Genomic DNA, 19538 nt, shown 5'->3' on the forward strand with positions numbered 1-19538 from the left:
AGTTAGCCCCAGTGCCTGTTTGAAGGATTGGTGCCTTCGTGATGGTGCATGATGAGGTCTTTGCAGCCTTGGCTTATTGTTTGCCAACTTGAAAGGCTGTCAGGGATTCTGGGGATGCGGCTCAGCAGTGATGAGCATGTGCTTGCGGCTCTCCCAGGGAGCCACTCTCAGACCAGGAGCAGACTTTCCCACAAGCACCAGCATCTCCAGTTAACAGGGGAGCCAACGCCTTCTTCTAGCCTTTGAGGGCACCTGCACGCACGGGGTGTGCAGGCCTCCCCATATATACATAGAGTTAAAAGTACTTTAAGAAGAAGAGTTTCTGAGGGTTTTAGTCACACCGTCACCCGAGGGTGAGGGTGGTGTCACAAGGGAGTGGAGTAGTGGAGCTGGGTTTAGAAGTACACGTCCTTGCTCCTCAGGTGGGCCATGTGCCTCAGCCCCAGTTCCCAGGTTTCTCAGTTCAAACTCCTCAGCCCTCTTCTGGTGTCTGTCCTAGTTCATATGGAGAGATTAAGTCCCTCTGGTTCCTGGCTTGTCGGCTGCCTCTTCACTATAGCCATCTTCCAGCTGCCTGCTCAGGGGTCAGGTAGGAGTTTTTGGTCTTTCTCTGCCTGGGAGGTCGGACAGGGATGAGGCATGGCTCTGGGACTTGGTTCTTCTTGGGTTCTGTTTCCCACTATCCTCACCAGGATTGCCATTCCCTAGGAAACCCCCTTTCTCACTCCTTCCCAAGCCATCTCTTCATCATCCTTCTCCCCCTTTGGTCTCTGTCACACAGGGAGTGCTGACAAGTTCTACATAGCCCCTCTTGGGAGCACAGCCAACTTGTCCTGCCCTCTCCGGCTCTGGCCTAATATGGCGATCAGCCAGATGAGGTGGCATCGGCCCACACACCCGCCTCACCCCCAGGCTGTCCACATGTTCCGAGATGGGCAGAACAGTACTGAAGACCTGATGCCAGAATATAAGGGCAGGACGGCACTGGTGAGGGATGCTCACAAGGGAAGCTACATCCTGCAAATCAGTAATGTGAGGTTCGAGGACCGAGGGCTGTACCAGTGTCAGGTCTGGGTCGGAAACTCAAGTCAAGAGGACAACGTGACCCTGCAGGTGGCAGGTTAGCAGGGGTTGGAGGGGCCGGGGTCATTTGTGGCAACTGCTTTGCCAGCTTGGACTTCTCCAGTCCTGTTTATCACAATGAAACCCTGACTGGTGTTTCGTTGTGAGGAGGGGAGGAACTTGGACTTTGGAAAACATCATCCAATACAGGATCTGGATAAATACAGTTGGTGACCTGTAAACTTGGCTCAGACAACAAGGGAAGCTTTCTCTTCTCCACTACCAAGAAACTCCTAGTCAGGTCTGCAGGGAAAAATCCTCAAGGCCCAGAGTTCTCAGCTGTGACAAGGATTTGATGCACAGTCCCTTCTGAGTTCTGACTGTTTAAAGGGCCAGAAGACAGATACTGTTTCTCAAACTAGCTTCATTGTTTTTAGAAAAATGAGTCTACCTCAAACCCAATCCATGTCCCTGCATTTGCCCCATGTCAGCCCCGCATTGCCACCACAGAGCATCTCTTTAAAGACTTATTTTTATTTTATGTGTGTGAGTGTTTTGCCTGCATGTATATCTATCTATCACCACATGGGTACCTGGGGCTAACAGACCCCAGAAGAGAGTGTCAGATCTCCTGGGACTGGAATTAAAGACAGTTGTGAGTTGCCATGTAGGTGCTGGGAATCAAGTCTGGGTTCTCTGGAAGAGCAGCCAGTGCTCTTAACCCCTGACCCATCTCTCCAGCCCCTGATCATTTTTTGATTGTCATTTGGTTGCATACTCCAGAGGGATGAGTTCCTTTAGAACACAGCAGTAGTTGGTGGACTCTTTCCTATCATGGAGTCGTTTAGAGGGCAAGAATAGAGACTGGAGTGCCCAAAGAATTGCGATAACGTGAGGCTGGTATTGTCCTGAGTGGACCTTGAACTTTATTTAGATTGGCTGTTTATCCCATTGCGGTGGACCGAGCAGCTGTGGGTAAGGGTAAGAAGGCATTTGCTTTAGCTCTGTTAACAGCTATGGCCTTCCATCAGAGGAGGCTGGAGGAGGAGTGGAGGGCAAGAAGTTGGCTAGGACCATGCTCTTGCCAGGGCCCTGCCAGTCAGCTGGGTTGCCTCAGTCAGGCAATCTGTCCTCTTCAGTTTTAGGTTCTGACCCCTACATCCATGTGAAGGGCTATGATGCTGGGTGGATGGAGCTCGTGTGCCAATCAATGGGATGGTTCCCGGAGCCATGGACTGAGTGGAGAGACCCTACCGGTAAAGCGTTGCTCTCCCTTTCGGAGACTCACACCCTGGATGAAGCTGGGCTGTTCCGAACAGCAGTGTCCAGCAGAATCAGGGACAACGCTCTGGGAAATGTGTCCTGCACCATCCGTAATAAGGTCCTTGGCCAAGAGAAGACTACAGCCATGCTGATTACAGGTAATGCTGGGGTGAAAATAAGCTTGAGGCTCCTAAGAGGCCTGGAGGAAACCCCTTCCTCAGTGGAAACTCTGTGAGGAATTTTCAGGGGTTAGAGGAATGGCTCAGCAGTTGGGGTACCAGGCACACGCATGGTACACAGACACACAAGCAAATGAAGCACCCATACACATAAAATTTAAACTTTTTTTCAAAATTTCCACGAATGATATCATATTATAGCTCTAAGAATGTATATTGTAAAAGAAAACTTGAAAAAATGGGACATTTTATTTATTTTTTAAAAAGATTTTTATTTATTTTATGTATATGAGTGCACTGTAGCTGTCTTCAGACACACCAGAAGAGGGCATCAGATCCATTACAGATGGTTGTGAGCCACCATGTGGTTGCTGGGAATTGAACTCAGGACCTCTGGAAGAGCAGTCAGTGCTCTTTTTTTTTTTTTTTCCTTTTCTTTTTTTCGGAGCTGGGGACCGAACCCAGGGCCTTGCACTTGCTAGGCAAGCGCTCTACCACTGAGCTAAATCCCCAACCCCAGCCAGTGCTCTTAACCACTGAGCCATCTCTCCAGCTCGGGACATTTTAGACAGATCAAAACAATGGTATAGAATCTCATAAATTATAGAGAACTACTGCTAATATTTTGGGGTTATGGCTCTCAAGAGTTACATTCATATATGCTCTGTGCGTAGCAGCCCTGGCTGACCTGGAACTTTCTTTGCAGACAAGGCTGGCCTCGAACTCACAGAAATCTGCTGGCCTCTGCCCCCAAGTGCTGGAATTAAAGGCGTACACCACCATTGCCTAGCCATATGCCATTTTTTCATCTACACTCTTCAATATCTTTTCATAACTTGTTTTGGGGACGGCATAGGATTTCACTGTATTAAAACAAATTAACCAAAAGCTGTGTCTGGAAATCCAGATGCCTTGCAATGCCCCCCACCCATGTTATAACTAATGACGCAATGGACATCTTCACGCCCATTTGGGAGCTGATTCAGAATCACATTCTTAAGAAAATGGAATTGCTGGGTTAAAAGGTGTGACACTGAAATCCCCTTAAAATATGGAGTCACGTGATAGCATGGGTTGGTAGAGCAGCCTCCTGGTCATCTGCCATCCCTTTCTTTATTCCTCCCTCCATGACCTTCTCCTCTTACTTCTGACATTGTCTCCCCCTAGCTGATAAGAGTTTAAGGTGACTTACTTAAGTCCTTCCCTTTCCCCAAGTCCCAGGGAGTCAGGACTCTTACCATCTCCATTTTACAGATGAGTTAAACCAAGTGGGGAAAGGATGGGTCTCTTGCCTAGAGCCACCCAAAGGTTGAACAAGGACATCCAGCCAGCTGGGACTCCCTGCTACTTATCACAGCTCCATCCCTTTCCTGCCCTACCTGCTGGGATCACAGCCTCAGTCCACACCGGACACTTCTTTTCCTGCCTGGGCTTTCGGCCTGCTGCTGTGGTCCATAGACCTCGTATTGTCACTGCTGATGGTGGAGCAGAGAGGCTGGCCTGTGGCTGCCTACCAAAAAGAGAAGGGAGACTCCCGAGGGACTGTGGCAATTATTAAGGAGCACACACTGGGCACTGTGAGGTCCCTGGGAGAACGTGTCCATGGAGTGAGAGGACAGGGTCAGCTTGTGGTCGAGAAGCCTTTGTGAAATATGAGCCCCCCATTTCTCTTTGTCACCCGGAGTTTGAATTCCCAAGCCTCATTGGTCTTGGCAGGGCTCTTCCCAGAGGCAATGGAGGCAGCAGGATGTGCCTGGGCCATCTGTCCTTCGAGGCAGTTGCTCTCAGATGTCTCCCTGAGTGTGGTCATTGGTGGTCTCTGTTTCAGCCCCAGATCCAGGAAGTCTGTCCTCTCCAGCAGTGGCTCTCTCTGTGGTCTTGCCCATCTTGGGCCTCCTCATCCTTCTTGGCATTGGGCTCCTCTGCAAACAAAAAAAATCTAGAGGTACCTGGGGGTAAAGGAGCTGCAGGCGGAGGGGGGCAGTGTGACTGCTGTGGGGAAAGACCCACAGAAGTAGATGCGGCATTTGCCACACGTGGGAGAGCCTGCCAGTTGAAAACGGGGACAGCCACGTGCCAGGGACTCACATGGCAAAGGGAATGGAGTAACCTGTGGCAGGCTCTGAGTAGAGCTGTGAGTTCTCAGTCTCTGAGAAATTAGATCTGAACCAGCCCTGGCAGCTTTCTAATTAACTAAGAAATTAGAGCCTTCTAATCAGGAAATCCAATTATATTCATTTGGCTAAAACCCTCATTTAAAATGGTTGCATTCCTCAGCATCTTAATTGCGAAGGATTTGTAAAGTTGTGTAACCCAACAGTTCCTCCCCCATCTGATGGTGTGAAGATGGTGATCTTTTCACATGGTCAGACACCTTAGTGGCAAGGGGGTCGGTCAGTCCCATTCAGACAGCTCAGACCATGTTTGAGCAACAGTGTGTGTTAGAAAAAGTGTTTCCTAAGCCAAGCTCACTCTCTCCTCTCTCCCCTTCCAGAGAAGTTGCTCTATGAGCAAGTGATGGAGGTAGGTAAGTGTCCTGGGCAGGGGTCAGGGACATGCTTTTGTTTGGTTGATTTCTGTATGTCCAGTGCCCACAGAACTAAACTGTGAACCTGAAAGTTTCGCCAGCCTCTGTTTGTGTTGATGGAGAAACCCAGGCTTTCTCCTAAAACAGATGCCAAAGCAGGCACTGGGGACATCCTGCTCAGAACCACACTTTGGCGTGTGCTCTTCAGCTACTGTGCTGTGAGGAGACCGGAGGAGTAAGACAAGGCATGGGAGGCAAATTGGGTTTCCATTTGTTGTTGTTCAGAAGAAAGATTACAGGCCAGGTCAGGTGGGGTCGAGCTGAAGATGGCAGAGTTGGGCAGCTCAAGGGCTGATAAAACCAACAGGGACTCAGGACCCTCCACAGAAATGGCCGAATGTCTCATTTGTCTTCTCTTTTCTTTCTCTAGAAAATCTTCTGGAAGACCACGCCAAAGAAAAGGGTACGTACAGAGTGTGAGACGGGGAGCAGATACAGCATCCTTTCTACTTATAGATACCGGTGGTCCCTCCGCAGTACAGAATGTAGTTTCCAGCGTCAGTGGGCGATGGAGTTGGTAGCAGTGGTTGAGATACGAACCCCAAATGCATGGGTCTGGGTCATCATGTGCTCCTTTTGCCAGTCCTTCTACCAATCAGTTTAAAAGAAGGTCTGCACATGACTGACACATATATGAACACGGTCACATGGGATGCATGAGGATCTCGGGAATCTACATGACCTTGACATGGAGCGAGGTGATGTGGTGCCATGGAAGGACCGCACGCTCTGGGGTCAGCAGTACTTGACTCTTCCACAGCTTGGCCTTGAGTAATTCGGTCTTGTCCAGAGTGCGGGACTCCTCATCTGTAATATGGGGATAGTAAGTTCTCAGTGTTAAAGAGAAATCTTTCCAAAAATCTGTCCCAGGGCCTGGGGCTCCTTTTCCTCAATGCTGTGCCATCATCATTAATTGAATGAATGTGTGCTGGGACCCACCGAGGGCAAATGTCAACAGTCTTTTTTTTTTTTTTTTTTTTTTTTTGGTTCTTTTTTCGGAGCTGGGAGCTGGGGACCGAACCCAGGGCCTTGCGCTTCCTAGGCAAGCGCTCTACTACTGAGCTAAATCCCCGACCCCAAATGTCAACAGTCTTGTGAGAAGGCCCATCACTGGCTTGATGGCCCCTAGCTGAGTGGTGTTAGGCTCTGTGCCTCACCCCATAGCTCTCCCAACCTGCAGTTGGAGTGTACACTGCACGCTGCAGTCACGATGGCTGTTCTGCCCAAGAGGACAAGGGGGCAGGGTTGTGTGATGACAGGGGACACTGTCTCAGAAATCACATGGGCTTGAGTTGGAAGCCTGCCTCCATGGTCAGTCACTAGCTAGATGACTTTGAGAAAATGTCAAGGCCTTCTGAGCCTCAGCTCACGCTCTGCAACGCAGGAACAGCAATCCCATGCATGGCCCTGTTGAGAGGTTCCAGGTCATACTCTGTAAGAGCAGGACATGGTGACTGGAGGCACTTAGTTGTGGAAGTGACCGCCATCGATCCTAAGCTTCCCAGACATAGTCAGCTTCACTGTTCCAAGCCCAAGGACCTACCTCGAGTCTAGCCCTTAGCTTTTCTGGAGCTTCTCGGATGCATGGCTTCAGTATCCTTCGGCAGGGATAATGCGAGGCGGGGGAGCTTAGGGCCAGGCGGGCCTCTAGAGAAGCCAGAGCACTCCTGCAAGGCACTGGGAGTACATAAATATTCCAAACGTCCTGTGAGCCTGACTTGTGGGAAGAGTTACTTTGGAGAAATGTTCCAGAGAGTTATAGAGGCACACAAGGCAGTCGGTGCGGGGCCTTTAGCTGGGTTTACGCCTTAGGTACTGTAGCCAGGAGGCTATAAAAAGGCTTGAGTAAGGCCCATGTGCACACGCACGTACACATGCGTGCATGTGTGCATGTAACACACATGCAAATATGGAAAGATGGAGGAAGTGAGACCAGACAGATACAAATGGAAAGAGGAACGGACGTCTGGGGCGGCTGGTCATCACGGAAGTGGTGCAAGGTCCCCTGGACTCCGAGTCTGACCTTTGGAACCAGGGGTTGGATAGGGTTGGAGGCAACCCCTTACTTTGTGGGGTGGCGGAGTGCTGGGCCTTCGGGGGTCGCAGAGATAAAGGGACAGGCTCTGGTTGCTTACCCCTCTCTCTGTCTCTCTCTGGTTTTCAGGAAGACTCCACAAAGCCCTCAGTAAGTTTTGCACCACCTTCTTTCTGTTGCCATCTCTGCTGCAGGCTGAGTGTCCCTTCTGCTGACGTCACTCGCTGCTGTGTCCCTTCTGCTGACGTCACTGCTGACGTCACTGCTGACGTCTCCACTGTGGGCTGAGTGACTCCTGAGTTTCATTATTAGTGCAGGGGGAATAGAGTAAATCGAGCCACAGGTTTCCGGCTCTTCACAGGCCCTTGTGAAAGCTCTCTGTTTCACTTTCCTGCATAACACTCACATAGTCTCTAAATGGGAACTGTTTTACCAAAGATGTGTGTCTCTCGAAGCTGAAGCCATCTGGAGCCCTTTACATCCAGGCCTGGTGCTCCCTTAAGGCAGAATCTATAACAGTTGAGTCTCCACTTGAATCTGGATTCTCAGTCACCTCATCTTTTTGAAGGTGATTTTTTTTATGATTTATTTATTTATTTATGTGAGTACACTGTTGCCATCTTCAGACACACCAGATCCCTGTTGCAGATGGTTGTGAGCCACCATGTGGTTGCTGGGATTTGAACTCAGGACCTCTGTTAGAGCAGTCAATGCTCTTAACCACTGAGCCATCTCTCCAGCCCTCAGTCACCTCATCTTTGGGAACCAATTTTTGACATTTAATAACAACAAAAAGCCTGCCAGATACAATGGGGCACACCTTTAATCCCAGCACTCGGGAGGCAGAGGCAGGCAAATAAATCTCTGTGAGTTCAAGGCCAGCCTGGTCTGTATATCAAGTTCCAGGCCAGCCAACATCGTGAGCCCCTACCTCAAAAACAAACCAAACCAAACGAAACAAAAACCAGAAAACAAGCAAACTTGAAGGCATGTGACCTATCTATATATTTTACATGGAGAAAATATACATGCTAACACAAGCTAATAACAACTGGGTGATAGCTTTAAATAAGCTTATATTTTATTCTTTTTTTTTTTCTTTTTTTCGGAGCTGGGGATCGAACCCAGGGCCTTGCGCTTGCTAGGCACGCGCTCTACCACTGAGCTAAATCCCCAACCTCCTATATTTTATTCTATAATATCTTCACGCCCTTATATTGTCACCTACAGGTGTGACATGCAGTATTTATTGGGCCTGTAGATAAGATTTACCTCAGAGGTTAAGAGCACTGTCTGGTCTTCCAGAGGTCCTGAGTTCAATTCCAGCAACCATCAATAATGAGATCTGGTGCCCTCTTCTGGCAAGCAGGCATACATGCAAGCAAAACACTATATACATACATACATACATACATACATACATACATACATACATACAGGGGGCTAGAGAGATGGCTTAGTGGTTAAGAGCCCCGACTGCTCTTCCAGAGGTCCTGAGTTCAATTCCCAGCAACCACATGGTGGCTCACAACCATCTGTAATGAGATCCGATGCCCTCTTCTGGTGTGTCTGAAGACAGCTATAGTGTACTTATATATAATAAATAAATAAATAAATAAATAAATAAAAAAATAAATAAAAAACAAAAAACATACATACATATATTACATTATATTCATACATATATTACATACATTACATACATCCATATATACATACATACATCTTTTTTTTAAGAGGATTGCCTCACCTAGAAATTTGGGGACCATCTGTCATATCTCTGGGGACCCCTAGGCCACAGCTGGGAGCTATCACCAGTGCTGACAGCATTATGGGGCAGTCCTAGGACTTCTAATCTGCCCTAGGAAGGTGGGCATGAGGGACCACAGCATTGCGAGTGGGTGACTGTCCTTGTTCTGATGTGCCCAACTGTTTTTTCTTCTTCAGAGAAACTCCGGAGTGAACTGAGTAAGTGGCCCACGTTTCTATCCTGTCCATGCTGTTTTCTGTCCTGCCCGGTGAGTGCAGAGGCAGACAGCTCACCCCTCACCCTGTTTCTTCTTCCCCAGAGCTGAAAAGAGCCGCTGCCAATGCAGGTGAGACGCTCTCTCCCGGGTTTAGCTCTGTCTCTGGGTGGCCTCCATTTCTCCTCAGCTTTAGTAACTCTCTTCTTTGCCTTTCAGGCTGGAGGAGAGCCCGGCTGCATTTTGGTAAGTTAATAACCAGGTCTCATTTCAGAGTCTATCCTCAAACTCTGCCACTTAAGTTCCATCTGGATGCAGACCGTACATTTATTATTATTATTATTATTATTATTATTATTATTATTATTATTATTATTATTATTATTACCATCACTACCACCACCACTACTGTCACTACATAGCATAGTTGGATCAAATCTGTGACTTTCCTTGACTTCCCTCAAAGGACTGTGACACAGGATATATACAAACCAAATAAACCCTGTTCTCCCCAAGTTGCTTTTCGTCATGGTGTCTCATCGTAGCCATAGAAACCCCAACTAACATAGGAGGGAAGGGTATATTTGGCTTACAGTTTACAGTTAATCATCAGGCAAAGCCAAGGCAGGAATGTGGAGGCAGGAACTGAAACAGAGACCATTGGGGAATGAACTGTGCTCACTGGCTTGCTCCCTATGGCTTCTTCAGCCTGCTTTCTTATACAGTCAGGAACATCTGCCTAGGGTTGACATCTCCCACAATGGGCTGAGCGCCATCGCATCGACCATTAATCAAGAAAACGAACCCAGTAGCAAGCTCAGCATTTTCTTAACTGAGTTTCTCACTTCCCAGATTACTCTAGCTTGGTGGTTCTCAACCTTCCAAATGGTGCGACCCTTTAATACAGTTCCTCACATTGTGGTCACCCCCAGCCACAGAATTATTTTCATTGCTCCTTTATAGCTGTAATTTTGCTATTGTTACTAATTGTAGTGTAAAGATATGATATGCAGGATATCAGATATGTGACTCCCGAAGAAGCCCTGACCCACAGGTTGTTATCTGCTCTAGCTTGTAATCAGGTTGACAAAAAAACTAACCAATTAACTAACTAACTAACTAACTAACTAACTAACTAACTAACTAACTAACATCCAAGTCTAGATTTTTTTTGTTTTGTTTTGGCTTTTTGAGACAATCTAATGTAGTGCTGCCCTGAGCTATTGATGTTCCAGACTCCACTCCCAAGCACTGAAGTGAGGTACCCTGCCTGTTTTATGTAGTGCTAAAGGTGGACCAGGACTTCAGCTTTCTGCCTGCAAGTTAGAGGTGTAGGAGGCCGGGAGAGAGCGGTAAACTAAAATCGATTAATGATAGGTTGCGGACCTCCAGGGTATTTTCCCCTCCGAATCTACTGGACCATTCCCTAAAACATCAATCTCTGTTCTCACCTCTCTCTCTCTGCAGTGGCAGTGACCCTGGACCCCGACACAGCACATCCCAAACTTATCCTGTCTGAGGATCGGAGATGTGTGAGGCTCGGCAACAGGAAGCGGTCTGTTCCTGACAACCCAGAGAGGTTTGATTTCGTAGTCAGCGTCCTGGGCTCCGAGTACTTCACCACCGGCTGTCACTACTGGGAAGTGTACGTGGGCGAGAAGACCAAATGGATTCTCGGGGTGTGTAGTGAGTCTGTGAGCAGGAAAGGGAAGGTCACCGCCTCGCCTGCCAATGGCCACTGGCTCGTGCGACAGAGCCGTGGGAATGAGTATGAAGCCCTCACATCCCCGCAGACCTCCTTCCGCCTCAAAGAGTCCCCAAAGTGCGTGGGGATTTTCTTGGACTATGAAGCCGGCATCATCTCCTTCTTCAACGTGACTGATAAGTCTCACATCTTTACTTTCACCCACACTTTCTCAAGCCCACTTCGCCCTTTCTTTGAGCCTTGTCTTCATGATGAAGGGAAAAACACGGCGCCTCTAATCATTTGTACTGAGCTTCAGAAATCAGAGGAATCGATTGCCCCCAAACAAGAAGGGAAGGGCCGTGCTAATGGAGACGTGTCCCTGAAGGTGAATCCATCCTTACTCTCCCCTCAGGGTTCTGAGCTTTTTCCACTTAACGATACCTGGCCCTCGAACCTTGGCCCTGCCCTGCAGGGGCTCAAGGTTCCTTCTTTGTAGGGCTGTGCTCTGAGCTTCACTCTCATGAGCATCCGGCCTGGCACCCTGCACTCAGGCTCCTGACCCAGCACCTCATCTCCTTGACCCCAATCCACATCCTTCTGTGGTTTTTTTTTTTTTTTTTAATTCCGTTTTTCTCCCAGGGCTCAGTTCTGAACTCTGCCTTTTTCTAGAGACTAGACATTTCCGTTGCCCTGGTAGATGACTTCTTGAAATAAATTGCATTGGATCGAGGTTTAGGAGGAGACCTTGGATGTAATACAGGAGGATTCTGTGCTGCTCAGAGGAAAGATTCCCTGAGGGAACCTTGGCACCAGCTTCTCGTCAGCTTGCTCAGTGGGTCTTCCATTGCGAAGTTACAGCCCCCAGATCCCAAGGTCTTCCACCAGAGACCATTTTCTTTCCCCCAGTCAGGCCTCTAACTCCCCACACCAGCTTCTTACAAGTATATATCTTGGGTCACATATCCTTCCTTCTTTGTTCAGGATTAGAGACAGAGGGGTAAACCCTCCATGGTTTTCTGTTTTCTTCATGCTATTTACAGCAGAGTTTGGAGACACCCAGAGCTGTTTCCAACAGCTAATTTGAAATGGACATATCCAGAATGCACGTGTTTTCAAAAATTCTTACCTATGACATGACCAGAAACCATAATCCCAAGAAACCTCAACACAGGCTGGTAGGCACAGCTGTAACGGAAGCAATCCAGCTGTGCAGCCCTGAGCAGACTCGTCACTCTGCAATCTGTGGCTATCGCCCTTCTGAAAACTTCCTGACATTCAGAGAGGCCCGGTGAGACAAAGTAGCAGCTCGAACCACTCACATATACCCCCGTAGACCTGAATGGTCTACATAGTAAGCTCTAGGATGGCCAGGGCTGTGTGGAGGAGCCCTGTCTCAATGCCACCCACCCACAATGAGACATCATAACTGAAAGATTATAAGGTAAGACAATAAAATAATCATTTCAGGGCTGGAAAGACAGCTCATCAATAAAGAGCTCATTCTGTTCTTGCAGAGAACCTGGGTTTGTTTTCCAGCGCACGAATTGTGCAGTTTACAACTACCCAATATTCAGATATTCAGAATACTCTAGATTCAGAGGATGAGACTTTTCTAGCCTTCAAGGGTGCCTGTAACTCACTGCATATACTACCTACACATCATCACACCATACATACATACATACATACATACATACAGACATACATACATACGCACGCACACACATACACGCTTTTTAAAATAAATATTTAAATAATGAATCCAAGTTTTGCATGTGGGATTAGAGAAAGACGGCAAGGCATTTTCAATACCCACATATGTGATTGGTCTGTTTGCAGTGTTACTAACTACAGATTTGCAGATGGGAAGGCAGCTGGACCCCACAGGAACTAGATCTGCTACAGGTTAGAGCCTGTATTAATGTTCCCTAGAGAAAGAGAAGCAACTGTCTGGGTGTACACACGCGTGCACACGAACACACAGTAAGAAATGGGGACAGAAAATAAATACAAGACTGAAGTTGGCAGGTCAGAGTTCTAGAAAGAGCCAATGTTTTAGTTGCAGTCTAAGGCAGGGAAAGAACTGATATCCATCTACCCGATAGGCAGCAAGTCTCTTCCTTGATCTTCCTCTGACTTCCACTGGGATTAAAGAGAGTGACTGCTTTCTCAGTCTACTGACTAAATGCTAATCTTGCCCAAGCTACCCTCACACATATACCAAATGTAATGTCTGACCAAGTGTCTGGGACCTTTGTGATGGGTCAAGGTGATGTAAAATTTGCCATTACAGTGCCCAAGAGGAATATTTTGTCTTTGTACAGTTATTAAATATACCCTTTAGTACTTGTTGCTTGGTATGTTGTCTTCATTATGAAAAGCAGTTGTGGTGAAAACACATTATGGGGTTGGTTTCTGAACAGCTCAGCCGCCATTCAAGCAAACTTTAGACCGTTCATAATAAGCCCAGTTTTACTCCTGCCTTTGGATGTTTTATTTTTATCAGTTTATAAACTAATAGTGTGCAATAGATACTTACACTTCACACACATCTTCGGCTCCAAACATAATTGTTTGAATAGCCAATCCTAAAACTAACTCACACTGGTCTTACCTATTGAGAGAAGTTACCAATAGAGAATACAGCTATTTGTGGAGGCAGGAAATGTCTGTCTGTCTATCCACTCAATCCTTACATGGCTACAATAGTTGTGCCACGGAATTTATAGAGGAGAGAGCTAGGATTATAAAACTTGTCCCTTTTCTTCCTTCCTTCCTTTCTCTCTTTCTTTCCTTCTTTCTTTCTTTTTTATTTATTATATATACATCATACAGCTTTCTGCCTGCATGTATGCACCTGCAGGCCAGAAGAGGGCACCAGACCTGATTATAGATGGTTGTAAGCCACTATGTGGTTGCTGGGAAATTAAACTCAGGACCTCTGGAAGAGCAGACAGTGCTCTTAACCTCTGAGCCATCTCGCCAGCCTGTCCCTTTTCTTTCTTTTCAGATTGTGTGTGGTGTGTGTGTGTGTGTGTGTGTGTGTGTGTGTGTGTGTGTGTGTGTGTTTGCTTGTGTGCAGGTGCTCGAGGAACCCAGAAGAAGGCATTGGAGCCCTTGGATCTGGAGTTACAGGTGGTTGTAAACTACCTAATGTGGGTGCTGGCAATCGATACCCTGAAAGAGCTGTAAGTGCTCTTAACTACTGAGTCATCACTAGCCCTAAACCTTTTCCAGTTACAAAGACAACCACTGAAAGGCCATGCAAACAGCAAAATCTTGTAGTTAGCTTCCACATCAACTTATCTTTATCCTCTTTATCTTGCAAGCTCCAATCTTTATTGTTCTTCAAAATAAAATCTGGGAAAACAGCAACCAGGCAACCAAATAAAAACTATCTCTGGATACCTTACTGTCTATTATATCCATACTGATGAGAGACTGTTGGGTTACCAGGATCACAAAGGACACAGGGGGAAAAACCTTATGTTGGGCCACTGGCCGACCTGGCTGAAGGTCAGTCCTCGGAAGGGGACACTTAGTATCTCAGACAAAGATCAAATTACTTTATCTTTAAACTTCTTTCGGGTACATGCTCTTTTTATTTTAAACTATAAACTTTAAATAAAGTACGAGGTTTCTATCGAGGGCCACCACTTCAAAAGACAAACAGAAAAGAAATCTGATGACCTTAGAAGTGAAGACAGCTTCACAGCTGAGTTCTGAAGTGGGCAAATGTTTTTAGCGGAACAAGCATCAGGACTACAACTCCCAGCATGCTGCGCCCTAGACCAATATTTATTGGCCGTCCCGCCTAGGTTTTGTGCAGTGTGACAGTTAGTATAGCTAATAAGAAGGAAAAATGTTTCCAGAACCCAATCCCAACAGTGCAGAGGCGAGTCCTCTCTGGGTTCCGGCTCCGGCTCCTTTCCCCGCCCACCGAGGCGGCGCTGTCCCTGACCAAGCTGCCGAAGTGAGGTGGGTCGCGGCTGTGTTGAGGTGACGTGGGTGTTATGGGGGAGGCGGACGCGAGGCGCGGGGCGCTTCGAGCCTGACCCCTTCGCTTTCGCTAAGGGCTTGGAAGCTGCTTTTTTGGAAGCTGCTGTTTTGCGAGTTCCAAAGGCCGCCGGGTATCGAGTGTCCCTCCGCTGCGATCCTGTTCCAGTCCTCGGATGGCCCATCCTTACTACCCTCCCTCCCTTACTGTTGACCTTGGACCACTCCTTGCAACTCCCACACACCAATGTCTTTTAGGGTCGCCCCTTGTACTCTTCCTGCTCCAGCCCCAAGCCCAAGGACATCTCTGAACCTAACTTTCATCCTTCAGCTTTCCCAGCTGACTCTTCCAATTTTACCCCACTTTCCCCACTTTACTAGGCTCTTTGGACACTGCTGCAGCCTTTGTCCCCTCTCCTTGACCACCTCAGATCCTCTAGCTCCTTTGATGATCCGCTATGTAGCTCCCGTGAGTGCTTTCTTACTTTTCCACACCCTGTCCCTGGTCCTTCCAAGTTTACTCCCGTTGCCCTTGACTCGTACCCAGACCTAGAACTTTAATCTTTCAGACCACAGCTTGGTCTCTTCCCTCTAATCCAGGCTCTTGTCCGTTATCATCTGTGATCACCAAGCCTCATCTTGCTCGTCCCTCCTCTGCACTCTTACTCGCTCGAGACTCTGTGCTGCTGAGCTCCGAGGAAGAAAACCCAGCATGCACTAAGTCTCTTCTCCCTCAGATCTTTGTAATGCAACGTGACTTTGTATTTTTTTTTTCTGCATTTCCTTTTCAGTCAGTAATGGACTCCCTGTCCCTGCCAGCCTTGCTTTTGCTCATCTGTCCAATTTGCAAGTCATAGTTCAAATACCACCTCTTCCATGAAAGCTCCTTCCCGGTCCTCTTCAGAGAAATGTCTTTGTGTATCCTAACTGCAATGGCACCTTTTCTCTCCTCTCGTCCGTTTCTCCCTCTGGTACTAGTGGAATAGTTAGAAACCTCAGCTTTGGAGGGATGAGCATGGCTCCAGTTTTGCCATTTACAGTGTGCCCTTAGGCAAGTGACTTGATTTCTCTGAGTTTCACTGTCATCGTTTCTAAAGTAAGTATGAAAAGAATACCTGAGCCAGAGGCAGTGGCCAACACCTTTAATCCCAGCACCGGGGAGGCAGAGGTGCTGTAAAGGTGAATTGAAAGATGCCTTTGGACTGCTCAGCCCTAGGTCAAGGACCTTTTAAAGTATTAACTAATACTGACTACTGCATGATGTGCCCTTTGCAGTGCTGGCCAGGGAGAATGGGTACATACTGTCTATTCCCTGGAACTTATATTGTCTAGATTGTGTTCAGTCTCGGTCCTTAGTGTCTTTACCCAGAGTCATTTTTTTTCAGCTAAGTTTTAAAAATGTATTATATGTATGTGTGTGCACCTGAGTATATGTATGTGTACCACATGTGTGCAGGTGTCTGTGGAGACCAGAACAGGGCATTAGAACCCCTGGAGCTACAGGCAGTTGGGAGTTACCAGATGTGGGTACTAGGAACAGAATCTGGGTCCTCTGTAAGAGCAACAAGTGCTCTTAACTCCTGAGCCAATTCTCCAGCCCCCAGCTCAGTCTTTCTTTTAAATTTGTTTGTTTTAGTGTGTGAGACACAGCTTCATGTAGCTCTGGCTGTTCCGGAACTCACTGTGTATACCCAGCAGTCCTTGAACACACAGAGATCTGCCTGCCTCTGCCTCCCAAGTGCTTGGATTAAAGGGCTGGGCCACTATGCCTGGCAGTCTTTCTATTCCCATATTGACCCAGCATTCAGCCCTGGAGAGAGACTTGGTGAATTATATGGTCTTAGCAGTTTTAAAAGAGGATATACAGTTGGGCATGCATGATGGCACAAGCTTCTAAGTCCAGCACTCAGGAGGCAGAAGCAACTGGATCTCTGTAAGTTCAAGGCCAACCTGGCCTACACAGAGAGTTCCAGAACAGCCACAGTTACATAGAGAACCCCTGTTAAAAAAATCACTAGTGGAGGCTATGTTACTTCTTGTATCTAGATCCTAAAGTCCGAGGCAGAGTCAACAGAGGCAGAGATGAAAGTTCTCATCCCTTTCATTCAGAAAATCAAATGAGCGCCCAGCCTTCTGCTGCAGAAAGCGACCACAATGAACCCCGTCCCTTAAGCTGCTTATAAGTAACTATGGAGAACAGAAGTGTGGAAAAGTAAGCACACGGACAAGCACAGCCTTCTGTTACAAAGGAGAAAGTGGGCACAACTCAGGGTGCTGAGGGACCTTAGCAGGGGGTGAGATTAGACATAAGAAAGCAAGACAAGCGTTCTGGATACACTTCCGGCCTTCCGCACACTTCTATTCAGTTCACTATGTGGGGAAGCATGCATTTTTTTTTGTAGCTGTGTCAGATATGGATGTGCATGTGATCTCCATGGCTGACGTCAGTGTGTTGATTGTATGTGTGACGCAAATGCGTACACAGTAGGTCCAGCTGATGTCGGTGTGTTTGGTCCCGTGTGTGGCGTGATAGTATGTAGCTAAACATGACTGCCACTGTGTGCTATTTAAGAGTGTAGCCGTGGGGTTGGGGATTTAGCTCAGTGGTAAAGCGCTTGCCTAGCAAGCGCAAGGCCCTGGGTTCGGTCCCCAGCTCCGGAGGAAAAGAAAAAAAAATGTGTAGCCGTGTGCGTATGAATCTGTCTGATGTTTGTATGCAGAAGCTGGCACTGACCCACAATGGCAGACAGAGGTCAAGCTCTGAAGTAGGTCTTGTTAACCTGTGATTTCAGAGGGGTCTAGAGACAAATGGATTGGCCAAGCATTAGACTTTTTACGCTCGCCCTTGTAAGTAACTGCTTCAAATTACTTATGTTCACCTCAGAGTCAGTGAGTGAGTGGCTACGTAACAGGAAGATGTTGAGTTCATCTCTACATGGAGGCACCTTTACTTGCACATAAATTATAGTCTAGGGTGCCATCATTTATGTCACGAAGAAGAGTGACATTCAGATCACACAGGGTGCATCTGTTAGTGGTGGGTAGCCTTAACTCTGTGAAAGTTTGTCACTTGGAAGTTAAGGAGCAAATAAAGTTATTTGAGGTTATCACAGCCTCAACCAGAAAGCAAGATTCCGTGGGGTCTCGTGGCCCAACACAAGGAATAAAGGCGTTGAATGTTGTGTTTGCTCTCAGGGTCCAGAGATGGGCAGCGAGAAGGAGCAGAGTCCTGGAGCACACCTGCCTGAGGAAGGGGAAGGGGCTAAGCCGTGGAGAGTGGATGGCTCCAAGGACTCTCAGACCACATCTGGGGAGGAACATGGGCAGGAGAGCCTGTTGGAGGGGCACAATGAACAGCATTCACAAAAGCCATGGCGGAAAGTCACTCCCCAAGCTGGAGGCCCCGGGGATCCCATGACTTTCTCAAGCCCAGAGACAGATGAGAAGCCTTTTACATGTGCTCAGTGTGGCAAAGCCTTCAACAACACCTCCAACCTGAGAACGCACCAGCGGATCCACACTGGGGAGAAGCCGTACAAGTGTTCAGAGTGTGGCAAGAGTTTCTCCCGGAGCTCCAACCGCATCCGGCACGAGCGCATCCACCTGGAGGAGAAGCACTACCAATGTGCCAGGTGCCAGGAGAGCTTCAGGAGGCGCTCCGACCTCACCACGCACCAGCAAGACCACCTGGGCCAGCGGCCATACCGCTGTGACATTTGTGGCAAGAGCTTCAGTCAGAGCTCCACGCTGGCTGTACATCACCGAACCCACCTGGAGCCGGCCCCTTACATCTGCTGTGAGTGTGGAAAGAGCTTCAGCAACAGCTCCAGCTTTGGGGTGCACCACCGTACCCACACGGGTGAGAGGCCTTACGAGTGCACTGAATGCGGGCGGACTTTCAGTGACATCTCCAACTTTGGTGCACACCAGAGAACGCACAGAGGGGAGAGGCCGTACAGGTGCACCCTGTGTGGGAAACACTTCTCCCGGAGCTCCAACCTCATCCGACACCAGAAAACACACTTGGGCGAGCAGAATGAGAAAGATTCTAGCTAAAGGGGGGCCCTGATTAGGGAGTAAGGAGGAGGAGGAGGAGGAGGAGGAGGAGGAGGAGGAGGAGGAGGAGGAGGAGGAGGAAGAGGAGGAGGAGGAGGAGAAGAGGAGGAGGAGGAGAGGAGGCCTTGAACACCTGCTGTGGCCTCCAAGACTACCAACCCTTCCCTTTGGGGAACAGCTCCTTCTTGCCTTTGCAGTCAGGAAATTCTGAGAAGGGACTGAGTAAAAATCCTGTCTCTTCCCAGCAGGTGTTTGCCTTGGAAAATCAGGGTGCCCACTCTTCATTTTCTCAGGGGCGGGGGGAATGGGGAAATGACATGCTCTTGTCACTGGGGCATCAGTCCCCTGGCTTTGGGGGTAGTGCTGGAGACGGTCTCTGTCTACAGGTCCTCCAAAGTTGTTTAGCTTCACACACACTGCAGCAGCCTGTGAGTTCCTACCTGCTGTGCCTCATCCCGTCAGCCTCTAGGGCCGGGGGCTGGGAGGCACGGTCCTCCTGTTGAAGGCCTCTTCAGTCTGAGAGGAGGCTTGTGGTCCCTTCAGTAAGAATGAAAAGGAAGCCTCAGGGATTCACAATCCAGGGACCCTCACCCTCCCGTGCTTGTTACCTGGTTTTCTCACCCTGACTTGTGTCTCTCTCCTCAGTAATCACCAGTAAAACACTTCAGTGAAAAGGACCTGTGTACTGATTTGGGGATATGGGGCACTG

At 48.1% G+C, this 19538-nt stretch overlaps 2 protein-coding genes across 5 annotated transcripts; both read left to right on the forward strand.

Annotated features, from left to right (window-relative positions):
* The first annotated feature begins 499 nt into the window (after positions 1-499).
* Positions 500-11273, forward strand: Ermap (erythroblast membrane associated protein (Scianna blood group)). Of its 2 annotated transcripts, none has more exons than XM_032888623.1 (11): positions 500-589; positions 782-1120; positions 2202-2483; positions 4333-4449; positions 4999-5031; positions 5462-5494; positions 7256-7276; positions 9074-9094; positions 9196-9222; positions 9310-9336; positions 10558-11273. In XM_032888623.1, exons 1-11 carry the CDS (start codon positions 505-507, stop codon positions 11271-11273), a joined length of 1701 nt encoding a protein of 566 aa, XP_032744514.1. In that variant the 5' UTR covers positions 500-504. The 2 variants fall into 2 exon arrangements, with proteins under 2 accessions (XP_032744514.1, XP_032744524.1); XM_032888633.1 differs by having other exon boundaries at positions 2208-2483.
* A 3402-nt stretch (positions 11274-14675) lies between these two features.
* Positions 14676-18858, forward strand: Znf691 (zinc finger protein 691). Of its 3 annotated transcripts, none has more exons than XM_032888645.1 (2): positions 14676-14755; positions 17969-18858. In XM_032888645.1, the coding sequence occupies exon 2, from the start codon at positions 17978-17980 to the stop codon at positions 18827-18829; it is 852 nt and encodes a 283-aa protein (XP_032744536.1). In that variant the 5' UTR covers positions 14676-14755; positions 17969-17977; the 3' UTR covers positions 18830-18858. The 3 variants fall into 3 exon arrangements, with proteins under 3 accessions (XP_032744536.1, XP_032744545.1, XP_032744554.1); XM_032888654.1 differs by lacking the exon at positions 14676-14755 and adding an exon at positions 14757-14776; XM_032888663.1 differs by lacking the exon at positions 14676-14755 and adding an exon at positions 15532-15869.
* The last annotated feature ends 680 nt before the right edge of the window (positions 18859-19538 follow it).

The sequence above is a fragment of the Rattus rattus genome, chromosome 1, assembly GCF_011064425.1.
Source record: "Rattus rattus isolate New Zealand chromosome 1, Rrattus_CSIRO_v1, whole genome shotgun sequence".
Taxonomy (NCBI): Eukaryota; Metazoa; Chordata; class Mammalia; order Rodentia; family Muridae; genus Rattus; species Rattus rattus.